At 46.8% G+C, this 18,437-nt stretch overlaps 1 protein-coding gene across 1 annotated transcript; it reads right to left on the bottom strand.

The window, feature by feature from the left end:
* Window positions 1–10,436: 10,436 nt before the first annotated feature.
* nefma (neurofilament medium chain a) lies at window positions 10,437–15,040 on the bottom strand. Its single transcript, XM_041210422.1, has 3 exons — window positions 13,974–15,040; window positions 13,367–13,491; window positions 10,437–12,185 (listed from the first exon to the last, which is right to left on the bottom strand). The coding sequence occupies exons 1-3, from the start codon at window positions 15,024–15,026 to the stop codon at window positions 10,970–10,972; spliced, it is 2,394 nt and encodes a 797-aa protein (XP_041066356.1). The 5' UTR covers window positions 15,027–15,040; the 3' UTR covers window positions 10,437–10,969.
* Between the last annotated feature and the right edge of the window lie 3,397 nt (window positions 15,041–18,437).

The raw sequence follows: 18,437 nt of genomic DNA, 5'->3' as shown, positions 1-18,437 counted from the left end.
TCTGAGGAATCACCAATGGTGCTGAACATTGTGTAATCATCAGCCAACATCCCGACTTCTGACCTTAAGATGGAAGAGAGGTCATTGATGAAGCAGTTGAAGATGGTTGGGCCAAGGACACTACCCTAAGGAACTCCTGCAGTAATGTCCTGGAACTGAGATGATTAACCTCCAGCATGCACAACCATCTTCCTTTGTGCTAGGTATGACTCCAACCAGTGGAGATTTTTCCCCTTGATTCCCATTGACTCCAATTTTGCTAGGGCTCCTTGATGCCACACTCTGTCAAATGCCGCCTTGATGTCAAGGGCAGTCACTCTCACCTCAACTCGGGAGTTCAGCTCTTTTGTCCATGTTTGAAACAAGGCTGGAATGAGGACAGGAGTCGAGAGGCCCTGGCAGAATCCAAACTGGGCGTCAGTGAGCAGGTTACTGCTAAACAAGTGTCACTTGATAGCACTGTTCATGACCCCTTCCATTACTTTACTCATGATGAAGAGTAGAATGTAGGGATGCTAACTGGCTGGTTTAGATTTGTGCTGCTTTTTTTGTGTACAGGACATACATGGGCAATTTTCCACATAGCCGGGTAGATGCCAGTGTTGTAGCTGTACTGGAGCAGCTTGGCTAGGGGCGCGGTAAGTTCTGGAGCACTAAACTTCAGTACTATTGCCAGAATATTGTCAGGCCCCATAGCCATTGCAGTATCCAGTGCCTTCAGCCATTTCTTGATATCATGAGTAATGAATCGCATTGGCTGAAGACTGGCATCTGTGATGCTGGGGACCTCCGGAGGAGGCCGAGGTGAATAATCCACTTGGCACTTCTGGCTGAAGATTGCCGCAAATGCTTCAGCCTTGTCTTTTGCACTGCTGTGCTGGGCTCCCCCATCATTGAGGATGGGGATATTTGTGGAGCCTCCTGCTCATGTGAGTTGTTTAATTGTCCACCACCATTCACGACAGGATGTCGCAGGACTGCAGAGCTTAGATCTGATCTGTTGGTTGTAGGATTGCTTAGCTCTGTCTATCAGTTGCTGGTTATGCTGTTTGGCACATAAGTAGTCCTGTGTTGTAGCTTTACCAGATTGACACCTCATTTTTAGGTATGCCTGCTGCTGCTCCTGGCATGCCCTCCTGCACTCTTCATTGAACCCCTGGATAGATGATAATAGCAGAGTGGGAGATGTGCCAGGCCATGAGGTTACAGATTGTGTTCGAGTACAATTCTGCTGCTGCTGATGGCCCACAGCGCCTCATGGATACCCAGTCTTGAGTTGCTAGATCTGTTTGCAACCTATCCCATTTAGCACGGTGGTGGTGCCACACAACACGATGGAGGGTATCCTCAATGTGAAGCTGGGACTTTGTCTCCACAATGACTGTGCGGTGGTCACTCCTACCGATACTGTCATGGACAGATGCCTCTGCGGCAGGCAGGTTTGTGAGAATGAGGTCAAGTATGTTTTTCCCTCTTGTTGGTTCCCTCACCACCTGCTGCAGACCCAATCTAGCAGCTATGTCATTTAGGACTTGGCCAGCTCAGTCTGTGGTGGTGCTACTGAGCCACTCTTGGTGATGGACATTGAAGTCACCCACCCACAGTACATTCTGTGCCCTTGTCCCCCTCAGTGCTTCCTCCAAGTGATGCTCAATGTGGAGGAGCACTGATTCATTAGCTGAGGGGGGACGGTACATGGTAATCAGCAGGAGGTTTCCTTGCCCATGTTTGACCTGATGCCATAAGACTTAATTGGGTTTGGAGTGGATGTTGAGGACTCTCATGGGAAACTCACTCCTGACGGTATACTACTGTGCTGCCACCACTGCCCTGTCAGTGGGACAGGACATACCCAAGGATAGTGATGGTGGAGTCTGGGACATCATCTGTAAGGTATGATTCTGTGAGGATGACTATATCAGGCTGTTGCTTGACTAGCTTGTGAGACAGCTCTCCCAATTTTGGCACTAGCCCCCAAACGTTAGAAAGGAGGACTTTGCAGGATTGACAGAGCTGAGATTGCCATTGTTGTTTCCGGTACTGAGGTTGATGCCAGGTGGTCCATCCGGATTCATTCCTTTTTAACTTTTTTTAGTGGTTTGATACAATTGATTGGCTTGCTAGGCCATTTCAGAAGGCATTTCAGAGTCAACCAGATTGCTGTGGGTCTGAAGTCATATATAGGCCCAGACCAGGTAAGGACGGCAGATTTCCTTCCCTAAAGGACATTAGCGAACCAGATGGGTTTTTACAACAATCGACAATGGTTTCATGGTCATCATTAGACTTTTAATTCCAGATTTGAAATTCCACTGTCTGCCATGGCTGGATTTGAACCCGGGTCCTCTCAAAATTCCTGCTTGGTTATTGGATAATGAGTCCAGTGACAATACTACCATGCCACTGCCTCCCTGGCTGCAGAGGTTGTTTGAGAATATGGTCTGCTCTAGTGATGCCAGAATTAACAATAAAGTTGGAAGATTGGACTGAAAATATAAATTTTTAAAACAAGGAAGTATGAAGTACCTTTTGAAGATTTGGAATGGTAGCAAATCACGATGCCTACAACAGTGGACCAGTTTCTGAAGGATACTCAGGATCTACAGTCTGGGAAGCCATTGAACTCATCTTAGAAGTTGAAGAAACATCATCTCTCTGCTCACTTATTTCAATCTCTTCTGCTCCTTTTTCTGACTATTGCATATCCATTTATCATCTGCTTGTTTTCTCTTGCTCAGTCAAACAGGGCAAAGCAGAAAAAAGAAAGGGTGGTGCAATGATAACTGAGCTCCTTCGGTTTGACACCATGGTCAGCAATTCTACAATTTTAGTCATGCTATTGTCATTTTTCCATGATCTCTAACACAAGTCAAACCATGCACTGCAAACTCTGACCTCAAAGCAATTATCAACAAAACTGAATTATTAATAAAGTTTGATATTTGATATATGGTTGTCTACCAGATTTCACTTTGAACACCATGCCTCTGCTCACTGACCTACATCGATCCCAGGTCCAGCAATACTTTGATTTAAAATTCATTTCTTTGTTCTAAAATCCCTTCATTGTCTCACCCCATCCCTATCTCTGTCATCTCTTTTCGTCCTATTACTATCTGGGAACTCTACATTTCTCAATTCTGGCCTCTTGTACATGCCCAGTTTCCATTTCACCGCCATTGAAGGCCATGCCATCAGCTCTTTCGGCCCTTATTAATGAAATGTCCTCCCTAAGCCCATCTCTCCACTTTTCCCCCCTCCTGAAAGGAATTTGATAAAACTTACTCTCTGGCCAAGCTTCTTGGAATCTGTCCAAATGTTTCATTTATGTGACTCAGTGTCAACCTTTGGTTGACAATGCTGCTGTGAAGTATCTGGGGACATTTCACCACATTAAAAGTGCATCATAAACCTAAGTTGTGTATTTTAAAGACAGTGATAATTAGAGTGTGATTAAATACAGCCTGAAAGATTCAGCCAGCTATTGTGTGCAAACAGGGAAATTGTCATGCTGATGCTTCAAACAGTGGTTTTGTGTAATGGTGTGAAAATGCTGTGACCAGTTTTCTTGTAAGAAGGGCTTAACTCAGAGAAGAACTCTGACAACATGACTAGGGACAGGTTTCTTTCCTATTATTTAAACATTTCCAATAAGATGACTGATTGCATTTTAGGACTAAATATGAAAGCATTATGAGGTATTTGAGCAATTGCTATCAATGCACAGAACTGATCACCTTCATTGCATCACCAAAGGCCAACACCAACTGGACCAACTTAATCCAAGTAATGCTCAATGTCCCAGGGTGACCTGAACTCACCATAATTCATTTAGCTTGGCTCCTCATATAGCAGGCAGGTTAACAGCTTTGATTAACAAGTTTAGCTGGTATGTTAACATCTAGTTCAGGGTATTGCTGATAAACTCTAACAATATTATTCCTTAATCACTTGTCACCTTCTCCTCCCAAGCAGTTGACATTACTGATGCACCTCCCACAATCACTTGTATTCAGCTCAAGGGCATCTACATGGTGAATAACCATCTGTAGCCTCAACCTCTTCATTATTCTGCCAGCTGCTCCCTTCTGCATGGAAGAAACAGAACTCAGCAAATAAATCATACATAAAATCGCAGAGTGGATACAGTACAGAAACAGGCCATTTGGCCCAACTAGCCTATTGACTCTCCACAGAAGGCTGCTCTGACCTGTCATCAACTAACTCCCTCAATATGCCCTTTTCATCCTTTCTCCCTTGTACCTTTATCTCGCTTCCCCTGAAATAAGTTTATGATAATCATTGCAGCTACTCCCTGTGGTAGCGAGTTCCACATTCTAACCATTCTCTGAGTAAAAGAGTTTCTCCTAAAGTACCTACTGTATGTATTAATGACTATCTTATATTTCTAACTCCTCGTTTTGGTTTCTCCACACGTAAAAAAAAACATTCTGTACATCGACACTATCAAACCACACGTTAAATTTTGTTAAAATCTGGCCAGACATCTTAAATTTTGAAAGCCCACTCTTAATCCTTTCGGATCTTTGAAGCCTTGATCTGTAAGCAATTCCTTGCTTGAATTTTCTCAGATCAGTCCAGTTCTCTGAGCACTTGTACTCCTCTCTCCCTGTCACCCAAAAGCACCTATGTTATTCCAGTCATTCTGCAATGAATCGATCGCTTTTCCCATCAAATCGATCTCTGACTTATTTGGTCATTGACTTTGCTGATTTTTTTGTTGTCTGTACCCGAAAGGCACAATCTCAAGAAGTTATCATGAACAAAATTTTAATTCCTTGATGGCAACAGGATCTGAAAATTCACTTTCACTGGCCTTAATTAATGGCAGGATCAGGATTTTTTAAAGAAACATCTTGGGTGTGTGTTCTTCCTTATATAGAATCTGAAAAGTGACATGTTATTGAAGTTTTTCGTTCTGCACTCAGCAGGACAATGTGCAAGGATACCAAATGCAAAGGGAACAACAATTAAATGAAACGATGATAAGGCCATACATTAATTATACAAAGGGCACATTTTGACATTGCTGCAGTTTTCTACAAAACAACACGCCCCTTTGAAGCGTAGGGTGCTGAGCCTGCCGCAGATTTTCAAAGTTAGGCAATTTACAATTCCCACAGAACCTTGTAAACTTGATGAAAAAATGCAGGGGCTTCATAAACTTTTAGGATAAAATAGCAATTCTCACCGCTTTCATATTGCGGTGTGCGCAGTGATCCAATGTATCAATTGATTTTCTTTTCTGATGCTCGGGTTGAATGGGACTGTAATTATTGCATTGGCCGGGAAGATCAATAAATGTGCAAGCCGCTTTTTAAAAAAAAACAATCTTGCAATGCTTTTACCCTCGTGCTTAATCTGGTTTACTTGAACATGTTCAAATGGAATTGCATCAAAACGCTGAACAAGCTTCAATGTTAAATGTAGGACGGATTAACCCTTTCGTTATTCTGGTTTCAATACAGCACCGCAGCGGTTTAAAGGAGTCTAATTTCTAATATTGGGAGCCCTTGCTCTGATGAGGGGGGATGGGGAGTGGGTGGGGTGGTGGGGGTGCGGATGTCGATAAAATAGATTGAAAATAAGCTCTAACTAAACATGAATGAAAGCGGCTGCTTTGGCATATCCTGTCCAGGAAATCACTCATGCTTTACTGCAGCGGGTAACCCCCCCCACCCCACGTAAGCATCAGACCTTCAGAATATTTATGGCATTGATGGGATGACATGGGGAGCTGCTGACGGTAAAGTGGGCCTTCGTGGTGTCATATTGCTTGGCCTTTGTAATCTTCTCCAGCTCTGCCCTCTAAGCACACGCCCATCACTCTGGAAAGCCCTCACTTACTTTGTTCTCCTCACCCTGCATCAACTGCAAAACTCTGCTGCCCACATTAGAACTCGAACCAAACTCTGCTCACCCATCATTCCTGTGATCCCTCAGCTACATTGGCTCCCGGTCTGATTTGAAGCTAAAAGCAAAAAAACTGCGGATGCTGGTTTTGTAGACGTTTAACTCCTTCACTGTCTCTGCATTCTCCCAGTTCTGGGCAGGAGCTCATCTCCTCCTCCCTCCCTCCCTCGCACCATGGTCTGCGTCCCAAACGCTGGAATTGCCTCTCTAAACCACTCACCCTCCCTCCCTTTAAGATGCTCCTTAAAGGCGACCGCTTCAACTAAGTTTTCGGTTACCTGTCCCACTGTCAACCGAGGTGGCTTGCTGTCCAGTTGTGTGCCCTGCGAAATGCCTCCGGAAGTGTTATGGGGTTAAATTCGCTATATAAGACCATGTTATTCTTAAACACATGCAAGCTGGAATTGTTTTTTTTAAACCTCTTTTCATTCGCACCCTTTAAGTCCCCTCCATAACTTGCCTCGTTGGCTGCGCCTTCTTTCCCCTCCACGCCCTCCCCAACTGCTTTCAGCTCGTTAATGTACGGGACAACTATTGTTCTCCCAAGTTTAAAAGTGAAGTGCTCTTGGGCTGATTCGCCCTTCGAAATTAGAGAAACAGAGACAGGAAGTAGTGGCTGGGCGCAGCAAGCCTGTTCAGAACGTATCTAAACCCCTTCAAGGAAGAAATGTTCTGGCTACAATTTGGAGTTCGGGGTGCCAGCCTGCGCATCAAAAAGAGGGCGCGGCCCCTTGAAATGCTGCGGATCCCCGGGATACCCCATGGCGTCACACATCAGGACTGCAGCACTCTGCTGCAACCCTGCATTGAAATGATTCAGCTTTCTCCCTCTCCAGCACACAGCGGAATCCGCCAACATCGACAGGCCGCTGGAGCCAGGCTGCTCTCACCCTCCCCCTCCCCACGTGTCCAACCCCTCTGTGGTTTGATTTGTTTTTGAGAAGGGGGGGAGGGTAAAGTGGGGGTGGGGAAATTCTCCAGGCACTCTGATGATCTCACTCTGTTCTTGCCTTTCGAGACCAACGTTCCGCATTGCCGCTTCTGAAAAAAAAACTCGCCAGGCCGCCAGAAACGATTGAAAGTTGCAGGACAACGATTAAGTCTTTTACTGAAATAAGCAAATAAAAAAAGATAGCCAGTTCAAGCACAGCAGAACTCTGGTTATTTGTCCTCACGTTCCATATCTATTGTTTAAAACTTCACCAGACCCTGATCATCACATCACCCCGCCCGAGCCGAGATAAGTGAGAGGCAGCCTACTTCCCCAACTGCAAACAAATATCAATCACAAGCCTGAACTTTATTATTTACACCTTGCACCAGTTTCCAACGCTGTGGCTGGAAAACTGAGCCGCAGGCACAGGGAGACACGAAGGACATGCGCTTGCAGGATTTGCTGTGGCGCCATTTGCATTCGCCTTGTCAATTTCACGGCAATTTCCTCGACCCCCGCCAGCCAATGGGCGAGCTCCCTTTGCTTGTGGGGTGATCCAGAGATATGCTGCAATAACAGTTTTAATAAATTCAGGGATCCATTAAAATATAAACCGGTGGAACATAAAACACAGGAGCTTGCTGGTGGCTCCTAGTAACCTCTGAAACCCGGTTTAAAATGCAGGAGAGAAGGGAAACAAACTTTCACTTGTGCAACTTTCGACTGCTTAATTATTAAAAGCCTGCAATGCTGTAAAAATCCACAGCAGCAGCTCCATCTCCTTAAAGGTCTGACTCAGCCTTTAATCTTGCACTTTAGGGATTTCGGCGGACTGATGTGCAGAATGGGGAAGAGAGGGAAAGCAAGTTTAATCACAGCAATAAAAAATCAATTAACTTAATATTTCAGACCAGATTCTAAATCTTGCATTAAGAAGAGAGCAGAGAGCTGAAATCGGCCAGTTCAGACCAAACTACGAGTTTGAAAGCATTTATCTTCGGGAGTTTTCGCAGAATGACAATGTGTCTAATTGTGTGTGTGTGTGTGTGTTTGTGTGTTTTGTTACAGTTCTGAACAATTCGAGTTTATCTCTCATTTGTGCAGACTTTTATTAAATTTCAAGAGCGCATAGTGCTTTAATCCCAGACTGGTTCCTCTTCGACCCGCAGTTGGATGAAACGAAACCGAAACCAATAGGCGGACCCGCTGGGGTGTTTGATGTATGATGTGCCGTGCGCTTTTTTATATGGTGGGCGTTGACCGGCGGGAGGCCTGAGTGCCTGAAGGCGCGTATCGAGGGCTGCATATTAACTTTCGGAGAATGTTTCAAAGACGCGGGGGATGGGAGGGGCTGGGTGGGTGAAAAATCATTCTTGGAGCTTCGGTCCCGAAGGTAGCAGAGTGCCTCCGACAGCATCAGTATGTAATATTAACTAAAAGCGACTGCAAAGCTCTCAGCTCTCTCCATTAGCTTTCAGGCTTCGTCATTGGGGACTCCTTGTCCCTGTTAGCACTGCAGCCGCTAATCCTGGTGCATTGCCGGATTGCTTTTATGCAGCATGTTAAGATATGACTGAGAGGGTTCTCCTAGCTTTTCCTGTACAGTAGGTTTTCCTCTGGGTATTAACTCAAATGGTTGAATTTTTTTCCCCCGCACTGATCTGTTTTGGGACCAGCTGAGCAATGCGCCTACACTGCGGTTCTCTAACCCTGCTGCACCGTTGCGTGTGGTTTTAATGGATGACGAGGACAGTAAAGCGACCCCATTGTTACTCCGCTCTCCCCCCCCCATCCCACACACCCACCCCCCATCCCCTCTCCCTGCCCCCACCATTCCTCCCAGCAGTTCTGAAGAAGTCATATCGGACTGGAAACGTTCACTCAGTTACTCTGTCCACAGACGCTGCCAGAAGTTTTGAAGGTCGTTTGACGAGGAGCTGTCCACAGGAGCGCGGTGCTGAAACTTTACCGCTGCGCTGTCCGTGGCGGGCAGTGCTGAAACTGAAGTCTCTCTCTCTCTCTCTCTCTGTCTCTCTCAGGCGCTTTTGGTTGGATGTGAGTGGGCGAACCTCCTGACAAATCGGTGGATATGAGTGGGCGATCCTCCTGACAACTCGGGAACGGCCCAAACCGAAAGTTTTAATTTCTCTCTATCAGAGAATGACGCATTTTGTCTGTGTATTTGCAACACTAATGCGCTGGTCCCGCAGTCAAATTTAACCCTCTGACACTTTGCTTTCAGACTTATACGAGATGGGATAACGAGTCTGCAAGATTTCCGATTTCCTGGGGCAAATAATGACTAAATGCCCAATTCCCCCACCCTCACCGCTTCAAGCTCTGTGACCCCGAAACAGTTAATTCTGGGATGTTTCATTTTTTTGCTGCATTGTATTTGAAACCGAACAGGACAGGATTTTTAAGTAGAATCCGGTCTGATGTATTTATATCGACATCCAAAATATCCAATTCCACTACAAGGGGATCAGGACTTCAGCATTCAGCGGTTGAAGAAGGCAGCTCACCACCACCTTCTCAAGGGCAACTAGGGATGGGCAATAAATGCTGGCCCAGCCAGCGACGCCTATATCCCGTTAATTAATTAAAAAAAAAACCTTTTTTGATCCCTTTTAGAAAATACGACTAGTTTCACATTAAATGTAATTGGATCAGCAGCCCAGTCCAGCAAGAAGGAATTGTGTTTGGGGTAGTGTTTGGTGCTCAAAAAGACACTTAAATCTAATTTAATGATTACAATTCCAATAAAAAATAAGGTTGGCAAAGTGATGACACTCACTGGTACTCAAGTGGTTGACAACATTGAGAAGAACAATGAAAACCCAGACAGGGGGTGGGTGGCGGTGGGGATGTAATTTTAATAAATTGAGTTGACTGTGTGAAATTTGGTTTATGGTACCAAGAACTATAGCTGAACAATGGTCATGGCTAAATCTGAGGTAAGGGACTAGAATTTGGAGCTGGAATGAGATTCCAATCTTATCTCCTGGCCTGGGCACTGTATTGCTATATTCAGTGGCATTAGATTGGTTCTCTTTAACCCATGGTTAAGAAAGCACATGCTCAAAGCACATACATACAGGCCATGCAACCAGAACTGGGTCCAAAAGTCTGAATTTAATCAAGTATTAGAGATAGAAATTCTGGCCTTGCAATCAACTCATTTCAAACAACAGCAATTTCATTTTATCTGGCAACTGTTTTGAAATACTTGAAAACCACCATGTTTTGTTATTTTCCCCAATGACCTGAATCTTGCCTGGCCTTTCTTAAAAGTCAGCAATAGCACTGTCCGTGTTTAGACCTGTTAAAGTGTTTCCTCCATTGACAACATTGGAGGTTCAGGGTATTCCAGGGAACAAGATTGTTCAGATTGCCTGCACAATTTAATTCCTCCCTCTCTCTTCACTGGCCGTGTGTCATTGAAACACAACTGAAGGGAAATACATTTTTATAAGTCAATAAGGCCCCACCACCCCCAACCACACCCTCCACAATTATTTGAGCCAATAAACCAGACAATGAGATTTGGAATATGACTTTTATTCAGCAAGTACTGCAGTGAAGTTTCACATGGGGTGATAAACTGTGGCATGTTGGTGAATGATCAGTAGACCCTCCCTCCCACCAATGGAAGTCCATTGTAATAGCACTCGTGAGGTAAACATAGATTAATCAATGAGCTGTTTAAGGCTAAGGATTTTTTTTTAGTTTTTTTTAAACTTTTTGGCTCAGTTTATTCTTTGCATAATACATCTTTTGACTTTCTCAAAAGTGCCCCTCCAACAGTTGAGAGATCTTCTCTTGGACATTTTGTTGTTTGTCACGACTCAGTGCATATTCTTCCATGCATTTTGGCTTTCAGTTGTATTGGATTTTATTCTTTCAGTGGTTCCTTGTAATTTCAGCACTGTGGAGGGCACATTGTTAACTTGCATGCAGTTTCTTCTATTGCACAAAAGGAAAAGACGGGAAGTCTGGAGCTCCTCAAGGCAGAACCCATTCTGCTCAAGGCCGTAAAGCTGTCACACCCATGCATCTTTTGCTGTCAAGTGCCATCCCCGTTGCTTCATGAGGTTTGGTTCACTCATTATCCTCCTCTTTCTTTAGCACCGAGTGTGAGGTCTTCTCAATTGTCTTAGTAGACACTATCGTCTCCTGGACCACCTCTTCCATCTCTTCGACTGTCTGAGTTACCGTAACAGATTTGGTTATCTCTTTGATGTGTTTTGTGGTCCCCTCATCTTCATCCACCACTTTGTGGATTGTCTTTGTTGCGGTCTTTGTGTGGGAAATAATGTCAGACTCTTCCTCCTTTGTGGGGCTTTGATCTACACCATTGGAAAGGAGTTGTGTCTCTTCCTCCTTTTTCTCGGTGTCTTCTGCTTTCTCTTCAATCTCTCCATTGATGGCCGTGCCTTCATCTTTGGCCTTTGCTTCGTCTTTCTTATCCTCAGCTTCTGCTTTCTCTTCTTTCTTTGTTTTGTCTTCAGTTTCAGCTTTGACTTCCTCTTTCTCTGGTGATTTGACTTCAGTTGCTGATTCTTTTCCTTCTCCAACTGTCTCGACCTTTTTCTCAAAAACCACCTTCTCTTCTACCACTTCCTCATCCTTCTTCATCTCTTCCTGAGCTTCATCCTCTCCATCTTCTGCACTTTCCTTTCCAGACTCTTTGCCAGCCTCTTCCTCCTTGCTGGCTCTATCCTCCTCCTCCTCCTCGCTTTCTTCCTTACCCTGATCCTTTGCTTCATCTGGCTGAGCTTTTGCTTTCTCCACCTTCACACTTTCAATCTTCTCCTCTACTTCTTCACTTTCTTCTACTCCCTCAGCCTTACCTTCCTCTTCCTCCTCACCCTTCTCCTCTTCTTGCTGTTCACCATCACCTTCTTGTTCGCCTTCCTCCTCTTCCTCCTTCTTACCTTCTTCCTTTTCCTCCTCCTCTTCCTTGCCCTTTTCCTCTGGCTCTGCCTGAACTCCAGCCTTGACTTCAGCCACAATCACTTCTTCAACCACCTCCTCCCCCTCCTCTTCCTCCTGTTCTTCTGCACTGCGTTCAGCTGCAATCTCTTCCACTGCCACAGCCAGGTCAAGCTCATCCAGCTCTGCTTTCTCATTCTCCACTTTCGTTTCTTCAATTATCTCTTCGACGAATTTGTGCTGGACTTTTAGCTTTGGTGCTTCTTTAGTTTTCTGTACTTTGGTAGGGGCAGTGGGTGTGCTTGGAGGTCTATACGGGAAGGAAGGGCCAGTGATACTTCCAGAGAAGGTGTACCTTGATTCTTCACCTTCAAGGAGTTTTCTGCAGAGAGAGAGGTAGAAGATGTGTTAGAATCAGGTGGGGAAGACACACTGGCAGCACAAACTGTGACCAACTGAGAGTTCTCTGAGAGGACAACTCATTTCAACAAACACGCTGCTCATGAAATCATTCCTGTGAAGTACCACCACAGGGCAGTTGGGCCGAATGGCCTGTTCCTGCTGTTAAAGTCTATGCAATTCTATGACACCACGGCTTGTTGTTAGGCAATAACTGCTTCTCTTCATATGAAACAGACTGAATGGTCACGCAATGGACTGGGTTCCACCGCGGAACCTTTAGGAGCGTGCAGTATTCTAGCGACATACAAACCTTTGCAGTGATCAAAATAAAGAGGCAATTGCAGCAAAAACAGAAAACACCTGAAAAAGCTGGAAAACACCGAGTGGACGCTTCAGCATTTTAAGAGAGAGTAGGTCAGTTCACCCGCTGGTGTGGGGCTCCCTTTGTTAGTCCACCTCCTCCTGAAGGTTCCACTCGCAGATGTTGAGTGAGCAGAATTAACTATTTCAGGCTGCTGGCCCAAACTTCAAAAACAACGCAGTCATTTGTCTCTGAAACGCAAACTGGGGTTTAATCCCACAGTGAGCTCACTGCACCCTCAGCTGCCAAAGGTGCAAAAGAGGGGTGAGCTTTTGGAATCTTTTCACCCCCCTCTCCCCCGCCCCCCGGTCAGGTGGAGACTGAAACCAGCCCATTTTCACTGCTTCCCACTGATATAATGAGATTGGGTCTGATCTGAAGATCCATTGAACACGTTTATAAATGTGAGAGCAGCTCAGGAAGGAGCACACGGTCTCTCTGGAGTTGATATGAATTTGACTCTTTCACTGTGTCCCTTACCCGTCTCCCCCTCCCCTCCCCCCTTTCCCCCACCGCTGCAAGCTTCTGCTGCAAGTGCTTCCTTTTCGTATCTCAAGACTAACTGTCATAATTGTGACCCCCACCCCCCACCACCCCCCCTCCCCTTCAACCCAGTTAAAGACTGCACACCGGGAGCTTCCCTGTTCTCACTTTACGTATTCAATTGGAATTGGGACCCACACGGCAAGATTCAGTCTCCTTTATCCCATTAAGCGACTTTCCTTTTGTCCCACATTCAGCCCGCCCCAGCCTCCGCCCTTCACTGCGCCAGGGAACGCCCTGCTGTGTCCTCCATTTACCTGTAGGCAGCAATCTCGATATCCAGGGCCATTTTCACATTCAGCAGATCCTGATATTCCCTCAAGTGACGGGCCATTTCCCATTTTGTACTGCGGAGCTCATTCTCCAGTTGCTGGACTGTTTCCTGAATGTTCAAAAAAGAAACACAAACACTCAAACTCGTTCCCCCACACGCGCTCGATGGGAAGCGCCGCAGAGCATTAAAAGGGCAATACCCCCCTTAAAGAGGGCAAGCCGATTGGGGCTGTGCAACCTGGAGGGCAGGGCAGAGCCCAACAACTCAGCCAAGCGCTTGCCCCCGATAACCTGGTGCCGGGATCTGCCCATTCGGAAGTTTGGTGGGTGAACCAGGGGCGACATTTCAGCGTTGACCCTCTGCAGCTGGGACTGCGGATCTCTGCACTTTAACTCCCCCCTTCCCGGCACCGACCGAAAGAGCAGAGAGTTGGGGGTTAGCCAGGGAGAGGGAGAGAGAGAAAGGGGGCACATCTTCCACCATGTGGAACACAATCCAGGTGAGATATGAACTGAAAGCAGGGGATTGGTGTGGACAGGGGTGGAATGAGAACGGGTGAGAGAGTCTCGCAGGTTGGCCCGCATTCCTACCTGGTAGTTTGACACATCGGCGTTGTGCCGGTCCTCGATGTCATTGAGCTGTCTTTCCAGGGACTCCTTGGTTCCCCTCACCGACTCCAGCTCGATGCTCTTGGACTGCAGCTGGCGCCTGTACTCGTTGATCTCCTCCCTGGCCGAGCGGATGGCGTCCTTGTTCATCTCGGCCGCCTCGTTGAGCTTGGCATAGCGGCATTTGAACCACTCTTCGGTCTGCTGCAGATTCTTCGCCGAGTGACCTTCGAGCTGGGAGCGGATCTCCTTCAGGGCAGAGGTGAGGTCGGTCTTGAGGAAGTCCTTCCTTTCCACGGTGATCTGAGAGGCTTGGATCTGGGCGAACAGGTCGGTCACCTCTTCCTCGTGGTTGTTCCTGAGGAACGCCACCTCATCCTGCAGGGACTGAGCCTTCTTCTCCATCTCCACCTTCAGCAAACCGGCATCGTCCATCTCCTTCTTCAAGCCCCTGATGGTGGCCTCCGTCTCGTCCCGAAGGCGAGCCTCTTCCTCAAAGCGATCCTTCAGGCGCTGGATGTCCTCGTCCAGGTGGTCAGTGTCCAGCTGGATCTGAGCTTTCTCATGGTTCACTTGCTCGATCAGAGACCTCAACTCTCTCAGCTCTTGGTCATAGGCATCGCCCAGCTGCCCGTGGCTTACCTGCTTCTGTCGATGTGCCTGGATCTCGGCTTCCAGCTCCTTGTTGTGCTGTTCCAGGTAATGCACCTTGTCGATGTAACCAGCGAAGCGATCATTCAATCCCTGCAATAACTCCTTCTCATTGCTGCGGATCACTTTGTAATCTCCGTTCAGGGCACTGGACTGACTGAAGTCCAGGCTGTCGGATGAGCTGTAAGCTCGGGGAGCCTGGACACTGGCCAGGCGGCGGTAGGAGGAGGACGAAGAGGTTGCGATGGTGCCCGGACCTCCCCGGGACCAAGACTGAGACCGGAAGCCGCTGGAAGGAGAGGCACTTGCTCGGCTGCTGTAGCTCCTAGTCTCGACCCTCCTGTACGGGGAAGGGTTACTCACTGTTTCCAGGATGTAGCTCATCTTGGCGGAGACTGTGGGAGATGTTCACAGTGAAGGCTTTCAGTCGGCGGCTCCTCCTTTATATAGCCGCTGCAGATTCGCTAACATGGCAAGAATAGCCTTGCTCGCTTCCTCATTGATCTGTTCAGCTCCAGGAGGAGGGGCAGGCTCCTCTACGGCGGCTGATGCTTTGGGCGTGCGCCAAAGGGTTCCAGTTCTCCAGTACAGCAGGTGACAACATCCCCCACCCCACCCCAGCCCACCAAGCACACTTCAGAAGGGAGGGGCAGAGAGAGAGAGAGAGGTGTAACATTGGGGGGAAAAAAAATCACCATTCACCTGGACAGAGGAGCTTTCCCTTCAGTTTGACTGCATCAAGAGATCTCTTGTGGACGGTAAGCAGTGAAACCATCACCTGGGGGATCAGAGACCCCACCTCAAAACCCGCAGATCGCAAGGGGGCACTGATATCCAGGTGGTGGAGCGGGATTCATGTCATTTATATTCATGTCATTTGGTGTGCAGATAGGGTCAGATAATGTAGAGGGGGGTGGAGGCTGGTCATTAGCCGGATTGAATTCTGTGCTGTAAATTCAAGGGGACATGGGGGGGGGCGGGGGTCACATGGCTGTGTATCTCACGGTTAAAGAGAATCTATTCGGCCCGAGCAGGAATAATGTCAGGACACATGGCTGCTGAAAGCTGCAGTGGTAGTTGGGTTAGTAGGCTGATATCCCCACCCTGTCTTCAGGGACATTTCAGGTGAGAGATGATCCGGAGCTCGCCTCATTACAATCTTTGCTGCTGAGTTAAGGGGGTTTCGGGGTACCGATGTTTAAAAAGCTGTGGGGTGGGTGGGAGTGCTGGTCGGATTATTTGGAGCAGGATTGACTCGGCCACATTCCCTTTATTGAACAGGTATCAGGGATCTGCTTTTGGAAAAATGCCACATTGGGTTTTTGTTGGGAAAGAGAATGAAAAAGCGGCCGAGGACCCCAGTGGCGCCCCCTGACCGTGTCTTCCAGAGCAGGCGGCTGTCCCTGGGCGGCAGGGTCCGTGAACAGACCCTGTCTGAGTGGAGGAAAGCGGGCTGCACAGAACAGAAAGCAGTCCCCACCCCTCTGCGCCAGGTAGCGCGCCATTGCTTCAAACAGGGCCGAAAGGTCAAAGGAAAGGAGGGCCTGGACTGCAGACTGTGCGGAGGAGTCTATCTGTGTGTGTGTGTGTGTGTGTGTTTGTATGTCTGTGTGTGTGCGAAAGAGAGAGTGTGTCTGTATGTGTGTCTGAGAGTGTGCATGGAATATTTAGATCAATTAACAGGGAAAGAGAGAGTCAAATTGTCTAGGACATCAGCAATGAGGTACTGTAAAATTCAAATCAATTAAGCTTCTGGTCTCATTTTAAATCGGGATCAGCCTGTGTTTTACTATCACTGGGTTTGTGTCTGTCTGTCTGTGTGTGTGCCTATGTATGTCTGTCTGTCTGTGTGTGTGTGTCTGTGTGTGTCTGTGTCTCTCTGTCTGTGTGTTTGTCGCTCTCTGTGTTTATCTGTGTCTATGTGTCTGCCTGTCTGTGTGTGTCGTGTGTGTATCTGTCTGTGTCTGTGTCTGTCTGTCTATGTGTTTGTCTCTGTTTGTTTATCTGTGTCTGTGTCTGCCTGTCTGTGTGTGTCTCTGTGTGTGTCTGTCTGTGTCTATGTGTCTGTCTGTCTATGTGTGTGTCTGTGTCTCTGTCTGTGTGTGTCAGTCTGTGTGTATGTGTGTGTGTGTGTGTTTCTGTGTCAATGTCTGTGTGTGTTTGTGTGTCTGTGTGTGTGTGTGTGTTTCTGTGTCCATGTGTGTGTGTGTGTGTTTCTGGGTCTATGCGTGTGTGTTTCTGGGTCTGTGTGTGTGTGTGTGTGTGTCTGTGTGTTTCTGTGTCCATGTGTGTGTGTGTTTGTTTCTGGGTCTATGTGTTTGTGTGTGTTTGTGCGATCTGTTCCTATGAAAAGAAATGGTTCAGACATGCAAGATTTTTCTTCATCTTTGTCTCTGAACCACTAAGGACCAGGTTGAAAGGTATACTAAGTGGTGTACAGCATTGCCAATCTTTCTCATTGATAAGCATGTGTGTGTATGTACTACTTCCCTGCCTGCTCAGCTGATAGTGAGAGCTGGTCTGACAATCTGACAAAGATTTCTCTTTTCCACTTCAGTGCGTTTTCTCCCGGCTGCCCTGGGTTACTTAACTTAAGCATTTGTTCCTATTCCAGGGTGTGGTGAAGGGGAGGAAAGCGATTCATGATGCAATGCAGGGGCTGGAGGGGGAGAGGGACAAAAAACCTCGCTGCACACACACTGCAGTCAAACAAACCCCTCCTTTAAGTTACAAGAGCAGAAATCACCCCGATGCCCAGCAACAAGGCACAAAAGAACTAATCGGAGCTCACCTACAGCAGGAGGCATCCACTTAAAGGGAACATGCCAGTCCATTTTTTTCCCTGCTTAAAAGACTGCAGGTTTGTTAAGAAACTGGCAAGAATGTGACTGATACAGTGTGTTGGAACAGGAGAAATTCATGCTGAATTCCTGGCCACTCTCCTTTTGTGTTTGTGACTTGTTCTCCAGCATTTTGCTGAGTCAGGCCTGTGGGCCTGAATTTGAACTTATTGGAGAGACATCTCTCACTCGTGAAATGTTATTATCTCTCTTCAAAAGAATGAATACGAAAGAAAAAAATAAATCAATGATTTAATCATAAGATCAACTCACAGCTGAGAGGAATGCCATTTGTAACTTTTGTAAGACTCCTTTAATGATCAACCATCACCCCCACAAAACCCACTTTCCAAGCAGAGGAGAAAAGGGTTTTGAAATTCCCCTCAATATTTTTAGTACCGATTGGCTGGTTTCAGAGTATATTTAATTGAGGGTGGGCCAGTTTATGAGTCACCCAGAATTTACATTTGATCCTGCTGCTCCATACCGGTGTTTATAGCCCACATGAGCCTCCTCTCACCCCCTCTACACCTCATCACTGTTAACATAATCACAAGGTAGAGACTGCTGGTCGTCTAGCTCCCATTTCCATTCATCCTTAGATAGCAGAGTGCGGGGTGACTTTGGGGAGAAGCTTTCACCTACAATCCCCCTTTCTTTCTTTGTGTCACTGCAGCAGCTTGCTGAGAGTTTGAGAAAGTAACCCCCTCGCCACTCCATCTCCCAGCAATTGCTATTTAAATTTCAGCAGATGAACAGCAGTCAAAATCATTAACGGGCCATTAGGAATAACTTGTAATTATTTAATATGCTGAGAACAAGCAACCTTCCCTATTGCCCGTCAGTCTTTGCTAGGACTTTCTAATGCCCCCTGTATGGGAGGGAAGGTGAGTGGCATGTGTAGCTGGCCAGCTCCACTGAGACCCCAGCTGGTGGTAGAGCAGGCAAGACACAA

Source organism: Carcharodon carcharias, chromosome 17 (assembly GCF_017639515.1).
Source record: "Carcharodon carcharias isolate sCarCar2 chromosome 17, sCarCar2.pri, whole genome shotgun sequence".
NCBI classification, from domain to species: Eukaryota; Metazoa; Chordata; class Chondrichthyes; order Lamniformes; family Lamnidae; genus Carcharodon; species Carcharodon carcharias.
This window is presented reverse-complemented; position numbering and strand designations above follow the sequence as displayed.

Excerpts from the sequence above, each read along its gene's own strand:
- nefma (XM_041210422.1), bottom strand. The coding sequence starts at position 15,026 with ATGAGCTACATCCTGGAAACAGTGAGTAACCCTTCCCCGTACAGGAGG. Across the intron at positions 13,492-13,973 it reads CCGATGTGTCAAACTACCAG|GAAACAGTCCAGCAACTGGA; the intron begins GTAGGAATGCGG and ends TTGAACATTCAG. Across the intron at positions 12,186-13,366 it reads ATCGAGATTGCTGCCTACAG|AAAACTCCTTGAAGGTGAAG; the intron begins GTAAATGGAGGA and ends CTCTCTCTGCAG.